The sequence below is a fragment of the Chanodichthys erythropterus genome, chromosome 6 (genome assembly GCF_024489055.1).
Source record: "Chanodichthys erythropterus isolate Z2021 chromosome 6, ASM2448905v1, whole genome shotgun sequence".
Classification (NCBI taxonomy): Eukaryota; Metazoa; Chordata; class Actinopteri; order Cypriniformes; family Xenocyprididae; genus Chanodichthys; species Chanodichthys erythropterus.
Genome location: NC_090226.1, coordinates 15,110,043 through 15,127,155, shown reverse-complemented (window position 1 = coordinate 15,127,155; position 17,113 = coordinate 15,110,043). Strand labels below are relative to the sequence as shown.

General features: G+C 38.4%; 1 protein-coding gene across 2 annotated transcripts in view; it reads left to right on the top strand.

The window, feature by feature from the left end:
- Positions 1-17,113, top strand: part of foxp4 (forkhead box P4) — a 142,152-nt gene that overhangs the window by 36,772 nt on the left and 88,267 nt on the right. For both annotated transcript variants that reach the window (XM_067388220.1, XM_067388219.1), the window contains exon 2: positions 5,649-5,826. In XM_067388220.1, the coding sequence (XP_067244321.1) occupies positions 5,659-5,826 (168 nt within the window). In that variant the 5' untranslated portion in view covers positions 5,649-5,658. The remainder of the gene's footprint in view (positions 1-5,648; positions 5,827-17,113) is intronic.

Below are 17,113 nucleotides of genomic sequence, written 5' to 3'. Positions count from 1 at the left end.
GTAGACCGCGTTCCTGAATGTTGGTGTCCCGAGAGTAGTTCTTCCTGATGAGGCAAATAAATAAACACAATGAATGTGTTTTTGCTTCAGAAACAGTTTTTTTTTTTTTTTTGGTCAGACTTCAATTAAGCGGTTTAACTGATATTTTATACAGTCTGGATGTTTACTTTTTCCTTGTAAAAGTATCTTTTTCAAAATCTAGTGAGCTAACCCGCTCCCTACTGCTTACATAGGCTGCTATGTGACTGATTTGAAACGCTCTTAGCATTTTGCTAAGCTACCAGTGAGATACTTTGATACTGTAAGTTTAAAAATAAATAGTGTTTTCAATTACACATAGCTCTTTTTATAAACACTTCTCAGTACTGAATGAATATATAAGCATTTATAAACATTTTTCCTCTCATCTGCCATTTTGGATTTTTTTCACTGAGATTTGCATTTCAATAGTAAACATTTTTCACCTTTTTCATTTTTTTTCACCAGATTTTTTCCCACTGAACTTTATTTTTAATAAGCAACTTTCTTGCATTTAAGGTATTTTTTATTTTATTTTTATTTTATTTTATTTTATTTATTTTATTTTATTTTATTTTATTTTATTTTGTTTTGTTTTTTGTTTTGTTTTGTTTTGTTTTGTTTTGTTTTGTTTTGTTTTGTTTATAGTTTGTGCATTTCCTGAAATGCAACTAATCGCAACTGTTTGAGCTACAGTACCTCGCCGTAATGCATTATGGGCCAAAATGAAGTATCTTAGTAAACAGCATAATTAAAAACAGCCTTGCGTTGAACCTGTGGTGTCTTAAAATGTTCATTTTATAGGCAGCTCACTAGATTTTGGAGCAGAGCAAGTTGTTACGTGTGCTCAGGTGGACTTTGAATTGCTCAATCATATTTGGTGACAAACAGAGGCGGCGCACTCCTGACGAAGCGTTCACTTCTCTGCGGGACTGTTGTTTCAGTAGCCTGAGGGAGAAGACGTGAGATGTGCTGGCACAACTGTGGCTGTCTCCACTAATCATGTTGGCTTCTTCTTTGTTTTATTAATAAGAGCATTCCTGTGAGCTGATGCAAGGCTCTAGAAACAGCCTTTGTGGGACTTATATAAATAGACCTGTATAAGGCTTAACATGATAAAGAGTTATTAATCTGGTAACCTGCTGAAAAGAAGAAAAAAAACACTGCGACGGGTGTCTGTGTGTGCTAGCGTGTGCGTAACGTGCAGAAAGAGCTGTTCCACAGGTGCAAAGGAAGACAAATAAAGCTAACAGCCCTGCTGAAAAAATGGGAAATGGTTCCGCATATGCCTTGAAGAGTTCCTATATAAAGAACAGGACAGGAAAGATGGAGTAAATGAATGAGTCGGTGATAAAAAAAAAAAGTGGGAAAGGACTGGCAGAATAAAGCGGTATTCCATTTTTATAAATATTGTCAAAGTTGTCATCTTGTATTATGTCCATTTTATTTTCTTTTTAGATCTGGGTAATGCTCTTTGTAGTTAAATGGAGCTCTGGTGTGTGCTGGAGAGCTGAAGTTGCAAATTTAAACCAGTCTGTCGACATTGCCAAGTGAGTTACGGCTTGAATCCTTGCATTATTTTAAACATTGCTTCTTGAACAGTCCTTTTCACTGCAAAGGAAAATCTTTAGCCCGGTTTAATGTTTGCCATATTTTCTTTCACTGAGACCCAAACAAGAGGGGAAAAAAGCAAAACATGTGTAAAATGAAATTTCAGGTATCACAGTCAATTATCCGTTATAGAGCTTTCAATGTTTTAGAGGCCAGTAATAAGCTTTTATGTGAAGGATTTGAAATATACTCATTTTCATCTGAAATAATAAAGACTGATTCCATTAGCTGGCGCTGTACAGACCATCTGAACTTGGCGCTGGCCGTTTACCATCTTCATTCTGGTGAAATGATCCAGGCTGGAAGTACTGAATTCAGAGGGCATTAGTGGGGCTTGTGTTTTGGAGTCGGACCGGAACGATGAGTCCAATCCACAGTCTGGGGCTGCAGATGTGCTGATCTGGGATCAGCCGGTTGGATCTGACAGCCTCAATCCTCTTCAAAGCTCTCGGGCATGCCAACCGGGCCATGAAAGACTGTAAAAGCAGGTACTCCGGTTCAGAGGTACATAGACTTCCACTTCAGTGAATCTGTGCTCCAGCCACTGAGACTGGCATCATTTGAATGTTTACAGATTGACTTCCATAGTATGTTTTACTTTTCTTTTCTTTTCTTTTTTTTGTTATTCAATATACATGTTTTTAATTAATTTAGTTAATTCAGGTTTTAAAATGTCATGTGGTGTGGCTCCCCAAAAACCTTGAAAAATATATTTAGTTTTTTTGGAGTTAATGATTAAGATCTGTATGTAAGTATTAAAGGTGTAAGGAAATATTTTTCTTTTTACACCACGATTCATTGAATTCATTTTTGACATGTTCTAAACAAAATTTTCTTTTCTTTTTCATGGACGCTCTTATACGTCATTGACTTTTGTTGCATGAAAAGCATAAGCTAATTTCAAGTTCATTTAGGCAGGAACACCTGATGCTTTGTCTACGTTAATAGTGTTGACTTCTTTAGCAAACTGTGTTCCTTAAACAATAAAAAAGGGAGCTGGGAACAGACAGTCTACCTTTTACCTCTGACCCTGTCGGAGTACTGGAAGCTTTTAGTCCCCGCTGGGCTTGCTATTTTTTGAGAGGGTGTGAAGTGACGGCCCACCTGTATGAGATTTACCCAGGAGACCTCCGCCCCTTGGCCTACCTGGCTCAGACGGCGTCTTTTCAACCCCCTGCTCTCTCGGAATCCTCTGTTCCCGTGCCAGCCGCCGACTCCGACCCTGAGCACAGGAACGGAACTGCAGCTGCCTCAGGGGTAGACGGAGAAGAGAGAAAAAGAGAAAGGAGGGAAAGGAGAATCTTTGCTTCGGGGAGGATGGGATTTAGTCATGAATGAGATAAACTGTGGTTTGTTTCGCCATCTCTCCATTTCCTGACCTTGTTTGTTTTTGCGTTACTTCCTTTTTTATTACGGATGAGGAAAAAAAAAAAATCAGCAGAGCTACAAAGCTTTCACTTTTTACTGCTAATATGCACTTCTGGAGCCGAATCAGAATTCAGGGACGTGTTTATCCCCGTGTTGCTATCTTACCTTAGCAACTCTCAGCATCAGCAATATAAACAGCTTTTAACAGGCAGTCACAGAAGTTCCCATGATCCCTTGTTGCAGCCTCAGTACTTGCAGAAACAGGATAGAGAATGAATCACCACCCCCTCCACCCTTTCTTGTAAGTGCCAAAGAAAATCTGCTGATATTAGAACATAAAAAAGAGAAAACCTCAGTGCATAGCCAATGTATTGCGTTACCATGCCGCAAAGACGCTGGTCCTGGGATTTTTGTTTTATCTGTTGCGAGCTGATTTTATTTTTTTATTTTTTGTGTGTTTTCGTCCCTGAAGCAAAGGCAAGTTGGGTCCCATTTCTCTTCCGTCCCAATTAAAAGGCAAAAGCTCTCCCCCAAATGCACATTTTATCTCTTCAATCTGAAGAAGAACGCCCACCCTTTCTATATTGTTCACTCCCCTGTAAAAGAAAAATGCATCTTCCTCTGTTCTCACAGGTCAAAGTTCAGCCAGAGGGGCTTCGGGGGCTAAACAAGATGCGGCAAGCCTCAACATTGGCGGCTCAGATGAGCCTGCCAAAAACAATTACAAGACGCTGCAAACTTCTGTCTCACAGCCATAATCAAAGGTTCCCTGTGCAGATTTATTGGGCTGCTTTATTTACGACCTTCCATTATAGCGGCAATATACACCCATTACGGGATATGACAAGGCTTCATGCTTGCTTACACCTCGGGCTGCTTAATATGGCAGTGATGCACTCGCTCAGCAGCTGCTCGTTCCTTCAAGCTCTCCGATGCAACAAGTCTTGCATCTCTTGAACAGTTTGGGTTTCTTGCAAATTATGAAATAGGTTTTAGTCATGATGAAAAGAAGTTGAAGTGGGTTTTGAAAGCTGTTGTTGGGGTTTTGGTATTGTCCCCTGCATGTTACAGCTGAGTGATATAAATGGTTTGGGTGGATGTAAATTAACCACACGCAGTTCCTCATGGGTCTATAGCCAATAAAACTACCCACATCTTTGGTTTGCATCCCCCATGATACAAGACATGCCTGCATCCTCTTCAGTCATGCGAGTTTCGCGTGACTGCTTCAGTTGACAGCTTTGGATGAAGTATATAACTCCTCAACCAGGTGCATTTAAGTGATTCCAACTGTGAACTTGTTGGACCCGTAAAAGCACCCTCGAGTTTCCAAAACTTCCCAGTGTATGGTGGATCTGGGTGTAGAAGCGGGTAAAGAGTCTTCTCTATCTCTGTCTTAGCAGTCTTCAGCTGTTGTTGTGGCGAGCTTTACTGCACATCACGTACTGCATGTGTAGATAGTACCATTCCCACAATGCTCTATGTTGTTGATCTTAATGTTTTTAAATGAATATCTTATTGCTTATGTAAACAGTTCAATGATAAATACGTGGCCAAGGTAAAATAAAGCAAGCAAATGTAGTAAAAAAATCTAGTGAGTCATGTGTCAAGTTAGATGTACTCTGTGTTCATGTTTCTTTTGGTTTTGGAAAATATATATATATAATATACACGCGCGCGTATAATATGCTTACATATATGATTAATTTAATAAATATCATTATTTTTAGGGGGTTGTGCCATATGATATTTTACACCCTGAACTAACCCAGCCAAAATATTTAATATTTAACGTCTTAGTATGTTTTTTTAAATTATTTTTTAGGAATCTCATTCTTTTACTGGCTTTTTCTTAATTTCTTAATTTATTAATAAGTTAATAATTAATATATCAGGGGAAAAAAAATTACAACAAACTATTTTTTAGTGCAGGAGCACTCATGTCAATACAAAGGCTATACACGTCAATAAGTCATCTGTTCATTGAATCATTCACTCATTTGAAGGCTTATTTCTTCTTCCAGTCATTTTACCTCTTAAAGATACTAAATGCATTCCTCTTCTATTGGAAGTTGCTTGTGTTTTTGTACTGCTGATAATAAGGTACACTAGAGGTTGGTGTTTCTTTTGAGCAAATGTTTTCTAATTGACAGCGCCTCTTTGTCACTGTGTTGGATGCATCAACACTTTGTCAAAGACAAATGTCCTTCGATCAGAGCTGATGCTCTGTATTGTAACCTTTGGTAAAGGGAAAAGCATGCAACTCTTTCATGGCACAATGCCATTTTAGTTTGACACAAGTATCTCTTCAGGCAAACCTTCGTTGCGCCTTCCTCCGCGTTTGTGTCCTTGGCTGCCATTGGCTGTTTAGAGGCTCAGGTGGTTCTTTAGGTATATCCAAATGGATGTATGGCGCACTGCTTGTTTACTAAGTTCTTATCAAGGTTAGCAGCTGTGTCACCATATTACTACTGCAGATAAACACTTTCTGATGGGGTTGGTTGTGAATCTGCTATTGGTTGCTATTGTGTATATTTGCTTTTGTGATAAAACACATTGCCTACATAGATCTTAGCATGCTTCCTAGGACTTCTAACAATGCCTGATGGTCACTCAATATGTTCTTCTCTTTTTCTTTTTTTGCCTGCAAGGTGCCACGTGATGATGGTAGAATCAGCAACTGAGACCATTCGAACAACACCCTCCAATCAAAATGGAGTCAGCAGCCTAAGCAGCCAATCAGATGGCGGAGGAAGAGAGGGCGGGTCCAATGGTGACACCAATGGGGAGATCAGTCCGGTGGATTTACTGCACCTTCAACAGCAGCAGGTGTGTGTGTGTGTGTGTGTGTGTGTGTGTGTGTGTGTGTGTGTGTTTGCAAAAGACCCAAAGTTGCCTACCCTGACTTTCAGGAAGTGTGTTGAGCTGTTGTTTCTTGTGCAATTCCCATATCTTGTGCAACGTACAAACAACCAGATATATGACGCAAACTGCATTACATTGTTTTCAAAACCTCAAGGAGTTGACTGTGTTCTGTACAGTATTACAGCTTGTCACTTTTCAGTTATTTGATGGGAATAGTATAAAAATGTAAAGATATTATATAATATAGATTTAATATAGATTTATTAGATAATTATTTATTTATTGCAAACATCACATGTTTGAAATACATTTTTAGTGGGTTGTACCAATTATATAATTTGTTCTAGCTATCAGAACCTTTTCAGTGAATCAGTTAATCTCATTCACAAAATTAAATTATTTGATCATGAATCGCACAGTTCCGAATCCCGACTGAATCAGTGATCCATTTGTAGCAGCCTGTCTCATACGAAGCTATTGTATGACTTCAGAAGACTTGAAATATCTACCTTATTTTGCAGTGCGGATTTCGGATTCATTAGCCGCTATAGGTAAATGACTAGAATAATAACAAAGTGCAGTAAATGGTAGAACTATTACCACTACAATCCAGCATGTTTACGATTATGATAATATAAATCATATAACAAATACCAGTTTGCACTTTCAAGCAGCGTAATGAACTGTTTTTGCACCACTAAAATAACTGGAAGCAGATGACACTAGGGGTGTAACGTTATATCGAAGTACGATATTTTGATCATATCGCGATATGTATCGCAGAGTGATGTCGATACTTTTACAATGAGCTGCCAACGTGACCTACTCTGCAACATGGAAGTAGCAGTGAGAGAAGCCGGCTTATCACTGCATATTAAGCGTGTGTCTCAATCAGCTCTCTAGTTCAGTAAGTGTTTCACGCACGTGTCGAATCTTGCAAGCAGGTTTAAACGTTTCTCGTGTCAGTCTCTTGCTTGGTCGCGTGAGAAAAGTCATGGCTTTCTTTCATTGCAGTGCCACAGCAACAGCCGAGCTCACAGAAAAGTAAAAGATGCTTGCGATGCTTTGCTTTAAGAAGTTCTGCGGGGCCATTCACATATTGCGTCTTTTCCGCGTGCAAGTCAGTTATTTCAATTGTAGCCATGCGGCAAACGCGCTCACAATGGAAGCAACGCGGTCGTGACACGCATGCGCTGCATTTTCCAGGCACATCGGGGAGAAAAATTCTCAACTTTTCAGAATGCCGCAAGCCCAACGCAGGCCATGTGACAAGAACCAACCAATCAGCTATGGCCTTTCCGTAACAAAACATCGAAATCTCAGCCGAACAGCTGATCATAGCTGTACAAGGTGTTTTTATATCTTCATAAATATATCTAGTAGTAAAGCTAATGCAAGGGCTAGAAATCATTTTATCCTTTGCTGAAACTTCCTGATCCTCTTGGAGTGCGCGGTTCCTGGTTGCATAGCAATGACCAACGCCACGGGAGCGCAAACGCTTTGGAAAGAAGAAGTGGTGTGGCTACGCCTTCCACGCGTTTTTTTAGAAGTGATATGTGAACTGTCCCTTAGGATTCTTAATTCTAAGTTCGTTAATTTTAACATTTTTTTTTCAGTGACAGACAGATGTATTCAGCTGTTAAATTGTATACAGAAAGTTTTATTAAACCTTAAAATGTGATCTTGTATGTGCAACAAGGAAAATTGAAATTTGTTAATGAAAATGAAACTGAAATTCAAGTAAGATTTATTTAAAATAAATCTTTTTTGAATTTCAGTTTCATTTTGTTCAAAATATCGTGATACGTATCGTATCGTACCGTACCGTATCGTGGCCTGAGCGTATCGTTACACCCCTAGATGACACTGGAAGCCTTGCACATTCAGGTTACAAGTGGCCACACCCGCTCTCACATTAAAAAATAATGTTATTGGACCACATTTATGATAATTTTATTGTTTTTGTGTCCTGTTATACTTGAAACTTTCAGTCCTCATATACTGTCATTGCATGCAAAAGAGCGACCAACTAGTGTTGTCAAAAGTACCGACTTCGATACCAAGTTGGTACTGAAATTTTAAAAATGTGACGTTTTGAGCGCTGTTGAGCGGATTCATAAAGACCTCTGATTGGCCATTGTGTTCATGCGCTCATCAAATATGTCTGTGATTGGCTACAATGATCAACGCACGGGAACATTTGAAAGCACACGGAAGTGTTTGCATTTGAAAGCAGGTGTCTATCAGCGGACCGGTCGTATCTTTGTAAGCGCCGTGTGTATCTGTACAAGCGCTCTGTGAAGAGCTAATGAAGTGTTTTTGAGTGTTGATCATTGTAGCCAATCACAGACATATCTTATGAATGCGTGAACGCAATGGCCAATCAGAGGTGTTTACGAATCAGCTCAACAGTGCTCAAAGCGTCACATTTTTAAAATTTCAGTACCGAATTGGTATCAAAGTCAGTACTTTTGACAACATTATGACCAACACAGTCTTTAAAATTTCTGTGTTTAATGGAAGAATGCAAGTTGCACAGGTTTGGAGTGACATGAGAGTGAGTCAGTGATTTCATTTTAGGGTGAACTAATCTTTTAACCAAATCTGGTCCTCAGGCTTCATATTTCCATGCAGTCATCCAGAACTGCACTTGGCGATTTCATTCATTCCTGTAGATGATGCCGACTTAACTGAATTCCTCACACTTGAAGTCCGGTCTTAGCAGCAGTCCCAGCCTAGACTGAGTCAAAATAATCCTCTAAGTGACTGTTTTTTGCAGTGACACGTCAGCGTGTAGAGGCTTGTGCTGTTTTTGCTCTTTGGCCTATGCGTCAGTGTCTTCCATATCCAGTTTGTCAGTTGGAATTTCCTCACTTCCCGGACTCTCTTGGCTGAAACTCTCTTTTTCTGTTCACACTCTTCCCTAAATGCATTACAGACGCAGAGGGTAACAGGACCCCTTAACCTTGTTATCAATGACACAGGCTGCACTGCAATGCCTGTTAACAGATCCTAGTATGTAATATTGATGAACTATTACTAAAAGAAAGTGGATCTGTTAAACCATATTATTTAAATCTCTGAATTGATTTGGTGTGACACTAATATCCACTCTGTTTTGTCCTCTGATGCTGGTGTCCACTATAATGTCTAAAGATCTATTAAAAGCCCTTTTTTAACTATTTAAGTGTGTTGTTACATCCAAATCACAGTGGGTGATCACCTTTGACCTTTAACCATAATTCTGTATGACCACCCTCTATTTTTTTATTTTTTATGACAACATACATTTAATGAAAGTGAAGCACCAAGTACCTCTGGAATATTTATGTAATAAATATATATATATATTATAATATAAATTAAATTAAATTAAATTAAATTATAAAATTGTCTCAAAACAAATCATTATATTATCGTTTTGAAGAATGTAATAATTCAGGCATCATATGGTTAAATAACCCCATGCAAAATTAGTATTTACATTTTTTTTTTTTTTACATTTTTAATAAATTACATTATTTATTTTAGAAATGTTATAAATCTTCATAAAAATATCTAATTCCCCATTTTCTTCTTCTCAGCATAGAAGAAAATGTGAAATATACATTTTGTCCCTAAGAATATTAAAGATGTTTAGTTGGCTGGCAATATGAAACAATTTTTTGTGCCTCGTACAATCTGAGATCTTGTGATATCTGGAGTTTCATAAGAATATAAAAATAGCTGTCTTAGTCAGTAATCTGACCATTAGAGCTGCTCACAAATGGCCATAAGTTAAAAAAAAAAAAAAAAACAATGAAATGAGAGTCGTTTAGAGAGAAGAGAGCACAAGAGAAGCAGAACAGGAAGAGAGAAGGAAAGAACTTGTAAAATAACTACTTTGCATAGTTTTTTTCTGTCAGTTGAAATAAGGGCTCGAAATTGTAGTGAAGGTAATGAATGTGAATGTTTGCACTCCTTGGCTGCATCCTGTGTGTGTGTGTGTGTGTGTGTGTGTGTGTGTGCGCGCGTGTGTGTGTGTGTGTGTGGAGACTCCCGCTGAGCGAGCATGGCCTCACCACACACAAGGAGGCCTTTCTTCCTGGCTCTGCAGTCTGGTGTTGGTGCACCTGTACATAGTCATGTGAGCCAAAGCCTTTAATTAGAGATAGAAATTGCCAGTTCCTTCTGCTCTAAACCATTTCCAATGTCAAACATAAGGCCGCCGTGGCCTCTTCTTCCTTTCCTTCTTCTCTGTCCCTCTTTATTTTCCTTTTCCACTTTCTCTCGTCTCGTGCCACACTGACCCATACTTTTGGTCTTTGGTGGCAGCAGTAGCTCCTTGTAAAAGTAACATCCAAAACATTTTACATCACGGTTTTCATAATTCACATGTCTACTAGAAGCTGTGACAGAGTAACTATAACTCTGTGATGATTATGTCATAGTTTGCTGGTCAGAAGAAAAGAAAAGTGTTTGTCTAGTTTTAAACTGCCATTTAGCTGTATTTGTTTAAGAGAGTCTCTTAAAGTCTCTCATGATCACTTTATTTCTTGTAAATTGCAAATCACAATGTGACTTTTTATCTCACAATTGCTATTTTATATCTCACAGTTGTGACTTAATATAGCACAGTGTGACTTATTTTCTCATAACTTTAATTTATTTAAAAAGTGACTTTATTATATTTGTTTAGCAAGCTCTTTGGCATATGGAAGCTTGTTTCCGTCACAAAATAAAAAAGGTAAATTTTACCGACTTTTTTTTTCTCTCGCAATTGTGAGTTTACATCTCGCAATTCTGACTTCTTTTCTCAGAATTGCAAGATATAAACTCACAATTGCGAGTTGTAACGTCAGAATTGCGAGATAAACTTGCAATTGCGCATTATAAACTCACAACTGCAGGATATAGACTCGCAATTCAGACTTTTCTGAATTGTAAGATATAAACTCGCCAACTCGAGATATAAAGTCCAATTTTTTTTCAGAATTACGAGTTTATATCTCACAATTCTACCTTCATAACTCACAATTCTGACTTTATAACTCGCAATTATGTTTTATAAAGTCAGAAATGTGAGATAAACTTGCAAATCTGAGAAAAAAAGTCAGAATTGTGAGATAAAAAGTTGCAATTACCTTTTTTTTTTTTTATTATTATTCAGTGGCAGAAACAAGCTTCCATATTGGCATGTCACAACAGTAGCAGTTTATTTAATGAGTTGTCGGTTGAATTTTTGTTTTTCATACAATCAGACTAGAACGATTCTAAAGTTTCACTTGTATAGATAAAAAATATGCCTCACAGAGATCTTCAGTGGTATAAAAGCTGTAAGCCACTGTCTAATAAGGATGTTATTTGGTTGCTTGCGTATAAGTGAATGTGTGTACATGCCTGTGTCAGTATTAATGTGTAGGAGTATTTTATTTCTCTATGGCCTTGAGCCTTATGGAGTGAGGCTCCACACACCTGCTCATCTTCCAGTAGCAGTTTTAAACATTTACTTTGGTGTTATCTGAGTCTCTCTACAGAGAAGGAAAAAAAACAACAAAAAAAAAACAACAAAAAACTTTTGATGAAGAATGTCCTCAGGCCATCTTTTTGAAGTCCTGTCACTATTTAATGTGAAAAGTTTACTAATGCTTACATTTTGTATCACTTTTTTAGCCTCTATGCTATACTTGCTTAATTCAGAATCTGCATCCAGAACTAGCTGTTTTGCGCCATTTAGTTTTTAGACCGAATGAAAATCACAACTTTATGCAGCTTCACTGAATGACATTCCCTCCCTGTCCTAACCTCTTTGTCCACAAAGATATCCTAAAAATTCTTCTAATTTTTTCACTCCTCCTTTTCTTTCTTTCTTCAAGCGAGATGTAAGTTTTGTGCCAGCAAGCGACGCAATGGGCCTTTATGATATGGGTGGCAGTGCCATAGAAATCTGCCTCCTTTATTCCATCTCAGATAGCCATTGTTCATAAGAATCTGATGAATGAATTAGTTCATCATCAAGTTCCCTCATTTGATTTTAAATGAATGGAGAGTTTGGCCTTGAAGCCAAATGACTTTAATGAGGAAGGCTCTGAAAATGGCAAAGCAAGCAGTAAAGTGTTATCATGGCAGAGCCTCCTAAAAAGTCATTTATCAAGTTTTAATGTCTTGCTCTGCTATCCTCATTTCATACCGTTTTTTTTTTTTTTTAAATGGAGCGGGTCACTATGAAGCCCAGCAGAAATTAAAGGAATGATTGAAAGAGAATATGGGATGTTTCAGGAATCCTTTCAAAAGTCCCTTTTGCTGAAATGTTATGCAAATTAATCGACTTATTGATAGATGTCAGACTTTAAGTCAGCTTAATTCAGCTTAAATAAAAATACAATTATGTAGTCAAATTTTATTCATTTTAGTTTTAAAGCTTAAATAATTATTACAAATTAAAAAAAATACAATAATTACTAATGATTTTAATATAAAAGCTTAAACATAGACAAAATAAAATAAAATACATAATTAGTAAAAACATTGAAAAAGTCAAATAAAATAAAAATACCGGAAATATTCATAAATGTTGTAGTATGCATGGAATGAGTTGACACATATTTTATTTTTTTTAAACACTACGCACTTCTATTTCGCTATTTATTCTGTTTATTGTCTAGTCTAGTCACTTCCTCCAAACCCAAATCTTTCACCTGGAAGCGGCACAGTACAGCGATACTGGTTAAACACCCTGCCAAGAAGCGTTGGAGCAGAAAAACAGTCCCAGCTCCCTCTTTGCAGACCTGCGTTGTCAGAGCACAAAGCACTCTCTCCCTGGGCCCCTCGGGAGCCTGGGAGAAATCACAGGCATCTGCAGACGTCAAAGACTCAACAGCCTTTACCAAACAAACAGAAGCCCAGCAGAGTGATGGAGAATGCGAGCAGAGGGAGGGTGAGATGGCGAAGGAGCGAAAGAGAGCACCAGGATGAGTTTGAGTCAGAGGAACGGAGGCAGGCATCTCGGGAGAGGAGGGGATTGTGGGTACGGACAGATACGAGGTAGCCGAGTCATAGAGGGTAAGAGAAAAGAGTCGAGAGGGAAGGGGGAAAGTGGGGCTGAAGTGGTTGGAGAGAGGGAACCAAGGGAGGGAGGGGGGAGAGAAAGTGCAACGCTGAGATGTGTCAAGAAAGGGCGCCTGGGCCCCCCTGAGGAATGTTCCTTGTCTGCTTCACAACCCCAAGACCAGCAAAACCCTTTGCTTTGTAGAAAAAAAAAAGGAAGACAGGAGAGGTAGAGAGAAAAAAACAAGAGTGCACACTAGTGGAGTCCTTATAGAATTTCATCCTCTTGTTGCACAAAGCCAGGAATCCAACCAAGGGTTTTCTGTTTTTCAATCCCTCGAGTGTTCTTCACTTCAAATGGTCCCGCTCCACAGCCAGTCTACAGCTACTTTGGCCTGGGTATGGGGAGGTTGCCCTGACAGACCCCTCTGCTGCACCTTGCTTTCTTTAATAGGGTGGTCTTATCTCTCTTTCGCTCTCTTTAGGGATACAGTAGCCCTGTGGTTTCGCTTCAAAGCAACCGTTTAGATAGGATGTGCCCCAAATGGTGCATAGCAGGTTAAAAACATTGTCGAGTCCAGACCAGCTTTCTTGAAGCACCATGTGGCCCGTCTTTTGGCTGCTAGTATGCGGTTTAGTATCAAGAGAACCAATTTCCCAATTTAAAGTTCTTCACCACAACTCATCCTGCTATGAGTGACGCCATTGATATAGATACAGTATAAGCAATTGGACATACAGTTTTAACATGGTTGATGATAAAGAGGGGCAAAACACCAATAAATTGGGTCTAAATTTCTAGAGATCAGGAGTCTTATTTATAAATAACAGGTACAATCGGATTTGATCCTAAATTGTATGTCAAAAGAGGAACGTTTGGGATTTATAAGGCAGAAACTGATGTGAAAATGTTCTTGTGTATGCATACAAACTTTTTGCACTCATATATGCAGTACCAGTAATTAAAATAAACCAATATTGTTTATTAAAATGTAAAGTTAAATAGACAATCACAATATGCATTAATATTATTATATGTGTTCTGTATGTGGAGTTGATTTACTTTTTCACATTGTGCTTGAATTTAAGATGAACTGTGATTTATAAAGTAGGATGCATTTAGGAACTTAATTTTTGTGTGTTTCATAAATCGTGAAATCATTATAAGTTTTGACCACTTCTGAGTTTTGGGTTAAACTCTCAGGAGGAGTAAGAAGACAAGCAACTGCTTCCCTAATTAGTGGAGAGTTGAGAAAGAGTAGCGCAAAATGGAGATGTGAAACACACCAGAGAGAGAGAGAGAGAGAGAGAAACCGAAAAACCAGACTCCTCCTTTAGAGATGGACAAACATTGACAGCTTAACATTGGTTATGGTTTGGAGCTGGTGCATATGGAGACCACATCGCTGTAAAGCTCTGTCTCTTTTGATCAGATGGCCTACAGACAGGAGATGGCAGATGATTTCACTGTCTCTCTCACTTCCTCCTCTCTTTCTCGTCTCACTTTACATTTGACTTTCTTTGACTCTTTGGGAAAAAGATTTGGTTTGACGGGGAATGGGTCACAATGGTCAACTGTCAGTTTTTATATAAAAACCAGCCTATTTGGTTTACGAAATTTCAACGACATGCTCAGGCAACCCATCAACTAGCTAATTTTAAACTTTTTCTAATGTTAACTGGAGTTCTATTTGAATCATAAGTGTTCCTAACAATTTCTGTATTTTCTCTTATCCTTGGTTTATATTGTGAGGGACATTTGACAGTTTTTCTTCTTGTGGTCATTGTATCATAACCCACCCCCACTTTTTTTTTTTTTACACTTTATTACAACTCAGAATTACCCGTCTCCATGTGCGTGTGTCGTTTGCTTTAGTCTTTGTTTTCTCTGGCACCGTCCACCATTAAGAGGCCATAATGGACTCTGCAAATTGGTCGTAATGGTAGCTTTAATTAAACTGTCCATGGCGCAGATGGAAAAAGTGGATAAAGGCATATAGATCTCAGATGTCTGGACAGATAGGCCATATTGAGTTGGCTGTCCTGATGGCAGATCATAGGTACCTGTGAGGTAGTCTAGACACTCTAATTGGGTTTCTGCGTGTGAAATACTAAGCATGGTGAGATAGGAAGTTTGGACGCTTTGACAGTCAGGGTGTTTGGCCTCTCTCCCGTCTCATTACTGTTGGGAAAGGCCTTCTGTTCAGCACTCGGCGGACAGTAATGGCCGTATCACGTCCTCCGTGTGAAATGAAGCTCATTTGACCAATTGCAGCCAAACGTGTCAGCGGTCACAATGCCTTTGGCCCACTGGCATGAACAGAGCCGCTCTTTCTCATCTTCCCCTCAAACAGCTTAAGTTTAACGAACAAAAAGGGAGGGAAGGGGGAGGGAGAGTCTTAAATACAGGGATCATATGCCTTTTGGACAAGGATGCAAGGTGATGGGGGCCAGGCCTGAAGCCAGCTTAATAACATCCAGTAAATCGAACATTTTCAGCCTATTGAAAGGTGTCATTGCTTAAAAGCATTCCACGCTTTTAATTGTGGCCCGTCTCATTGTACGGAGGTCAGTGAAGAAGAAAGGTCAAGCTTGGTCACAAAACGCTGGTGGTGACCGAGGTGCAAGGGCGAGGGGTTTTAGGGGGAGGTGTTAAGGGAGGATAGTTGCCTAGCATCTGTAGACGATCTCAATAGATGCCGCAGCAATACCAAAAAAAGACCTCCGGCATGCTGGTTTCCTGTTGTACAATTGAAAAGCTGGCCTGGCTTTGAGCTTCTTACACGGTTAAGAAAGCATTTGAGAGGATGTTTCTTTACTTGCTTTGTTGTGTTCGCTCAAAGCTGAGAGAGAACGTGGAAATGTGCTGGTTCATCTAGATAACGTACATCATGTTTTTTCTCTCATAAAATCTGTTTCGTTTGTCACCAAAGTTGCTGTCTTGGATTGGTTACACATGCACATATCTATAAGTAAAGGTTCATATAAAGCATAATGTATTTCACATGTGCTCAGAGATATTTCATATTCTTCATCTAATGATTTTTTCACACGTGGAGTCCTAATTCTGGAATGTGGGAATGTCATATTTATGGGAGGGTAATAAAACTAATTTATGGCTTTTCCAGGGAAACCTTTGAGAAGGCTAAAGAGGGCCGCCGTTAGTGTGCATTTACATACGTGTGTGTGTGCTGGTATGCTTCTCTCTGTGTATGGAGACATTAGGAGCAGTTGTGGCAACACACAGTCGTCTCTTCCTGCGTCTTTCCAGTGCGTCTGTCTATCTAGAGCATCTCAGAAGGACTGCCAACACATCTGGGCTCAGATCAGTTCCAAACACACAGCCAGACCACAGTAGCACTGTCACCCAACACAGATCACATTTACAATAATTACAAACTCATATGGGAATAATTGTGAGAACAACAAGTGAAATTTTGACTTCTGGTAACATGTTGTTAAAAAGAATCAGAGCAGTATATACATTTTTTTTTTTTTTTTTTTTTTTAATTAATGTGTTTATCTTTAATGTATATATTTTTTAAGTTATTTAAGCATTTTAATTTTGTTGAATTTATTTTCAAAACAAAAATAAGCATTCGAAAAAGGTTATGACGTTTATTAAAGGTGGAGTGTGTAAATAACAGCAACGAAAAATTCACACTCAAAAATTCAATCTTGTTTAATTTAAGCCATTTCAAAAGAGTTCTGAAAATACATAATAGATTTGTGTTAGGAGCAGTCTGAAAGTCAAGTTGTTATAGACTGAAAATCTTTCATATTTTCAAACCAAATGTGATGACAAATTAAAATATGTCATTGAGCCATATGGCTTTTTTGGAGCCCCTGGTCACAAAATGATTCCAATTAATTTATTTTTATTAGATTTTTTATTAAATGATTGTATTTGTGTCATTTATTTATTTATTTAAGCTTTTTAAATCTGTTTAATTTTATTTTTCAAAGCAAAAATCACCATTTGACAAAGATTGTGACATTTATTAAAGGTGGAGTGTGTAATTTCTGCACCGATATAGCAACAAAAAAAAAAAAAAATCCCTGTCACACTGTAAAGTTTTATTCATCATTTTTCTCCATTATATTTTGCCCTCAGACTCACAAGCCCTCATTTAGCCTCTTGTTTTTGGCGGACATGCTCAAACATAATAGATTCGCACCAACAAACACTCACGTCCCACTGTCTAAAGTGGTGCCACAAAGCCAC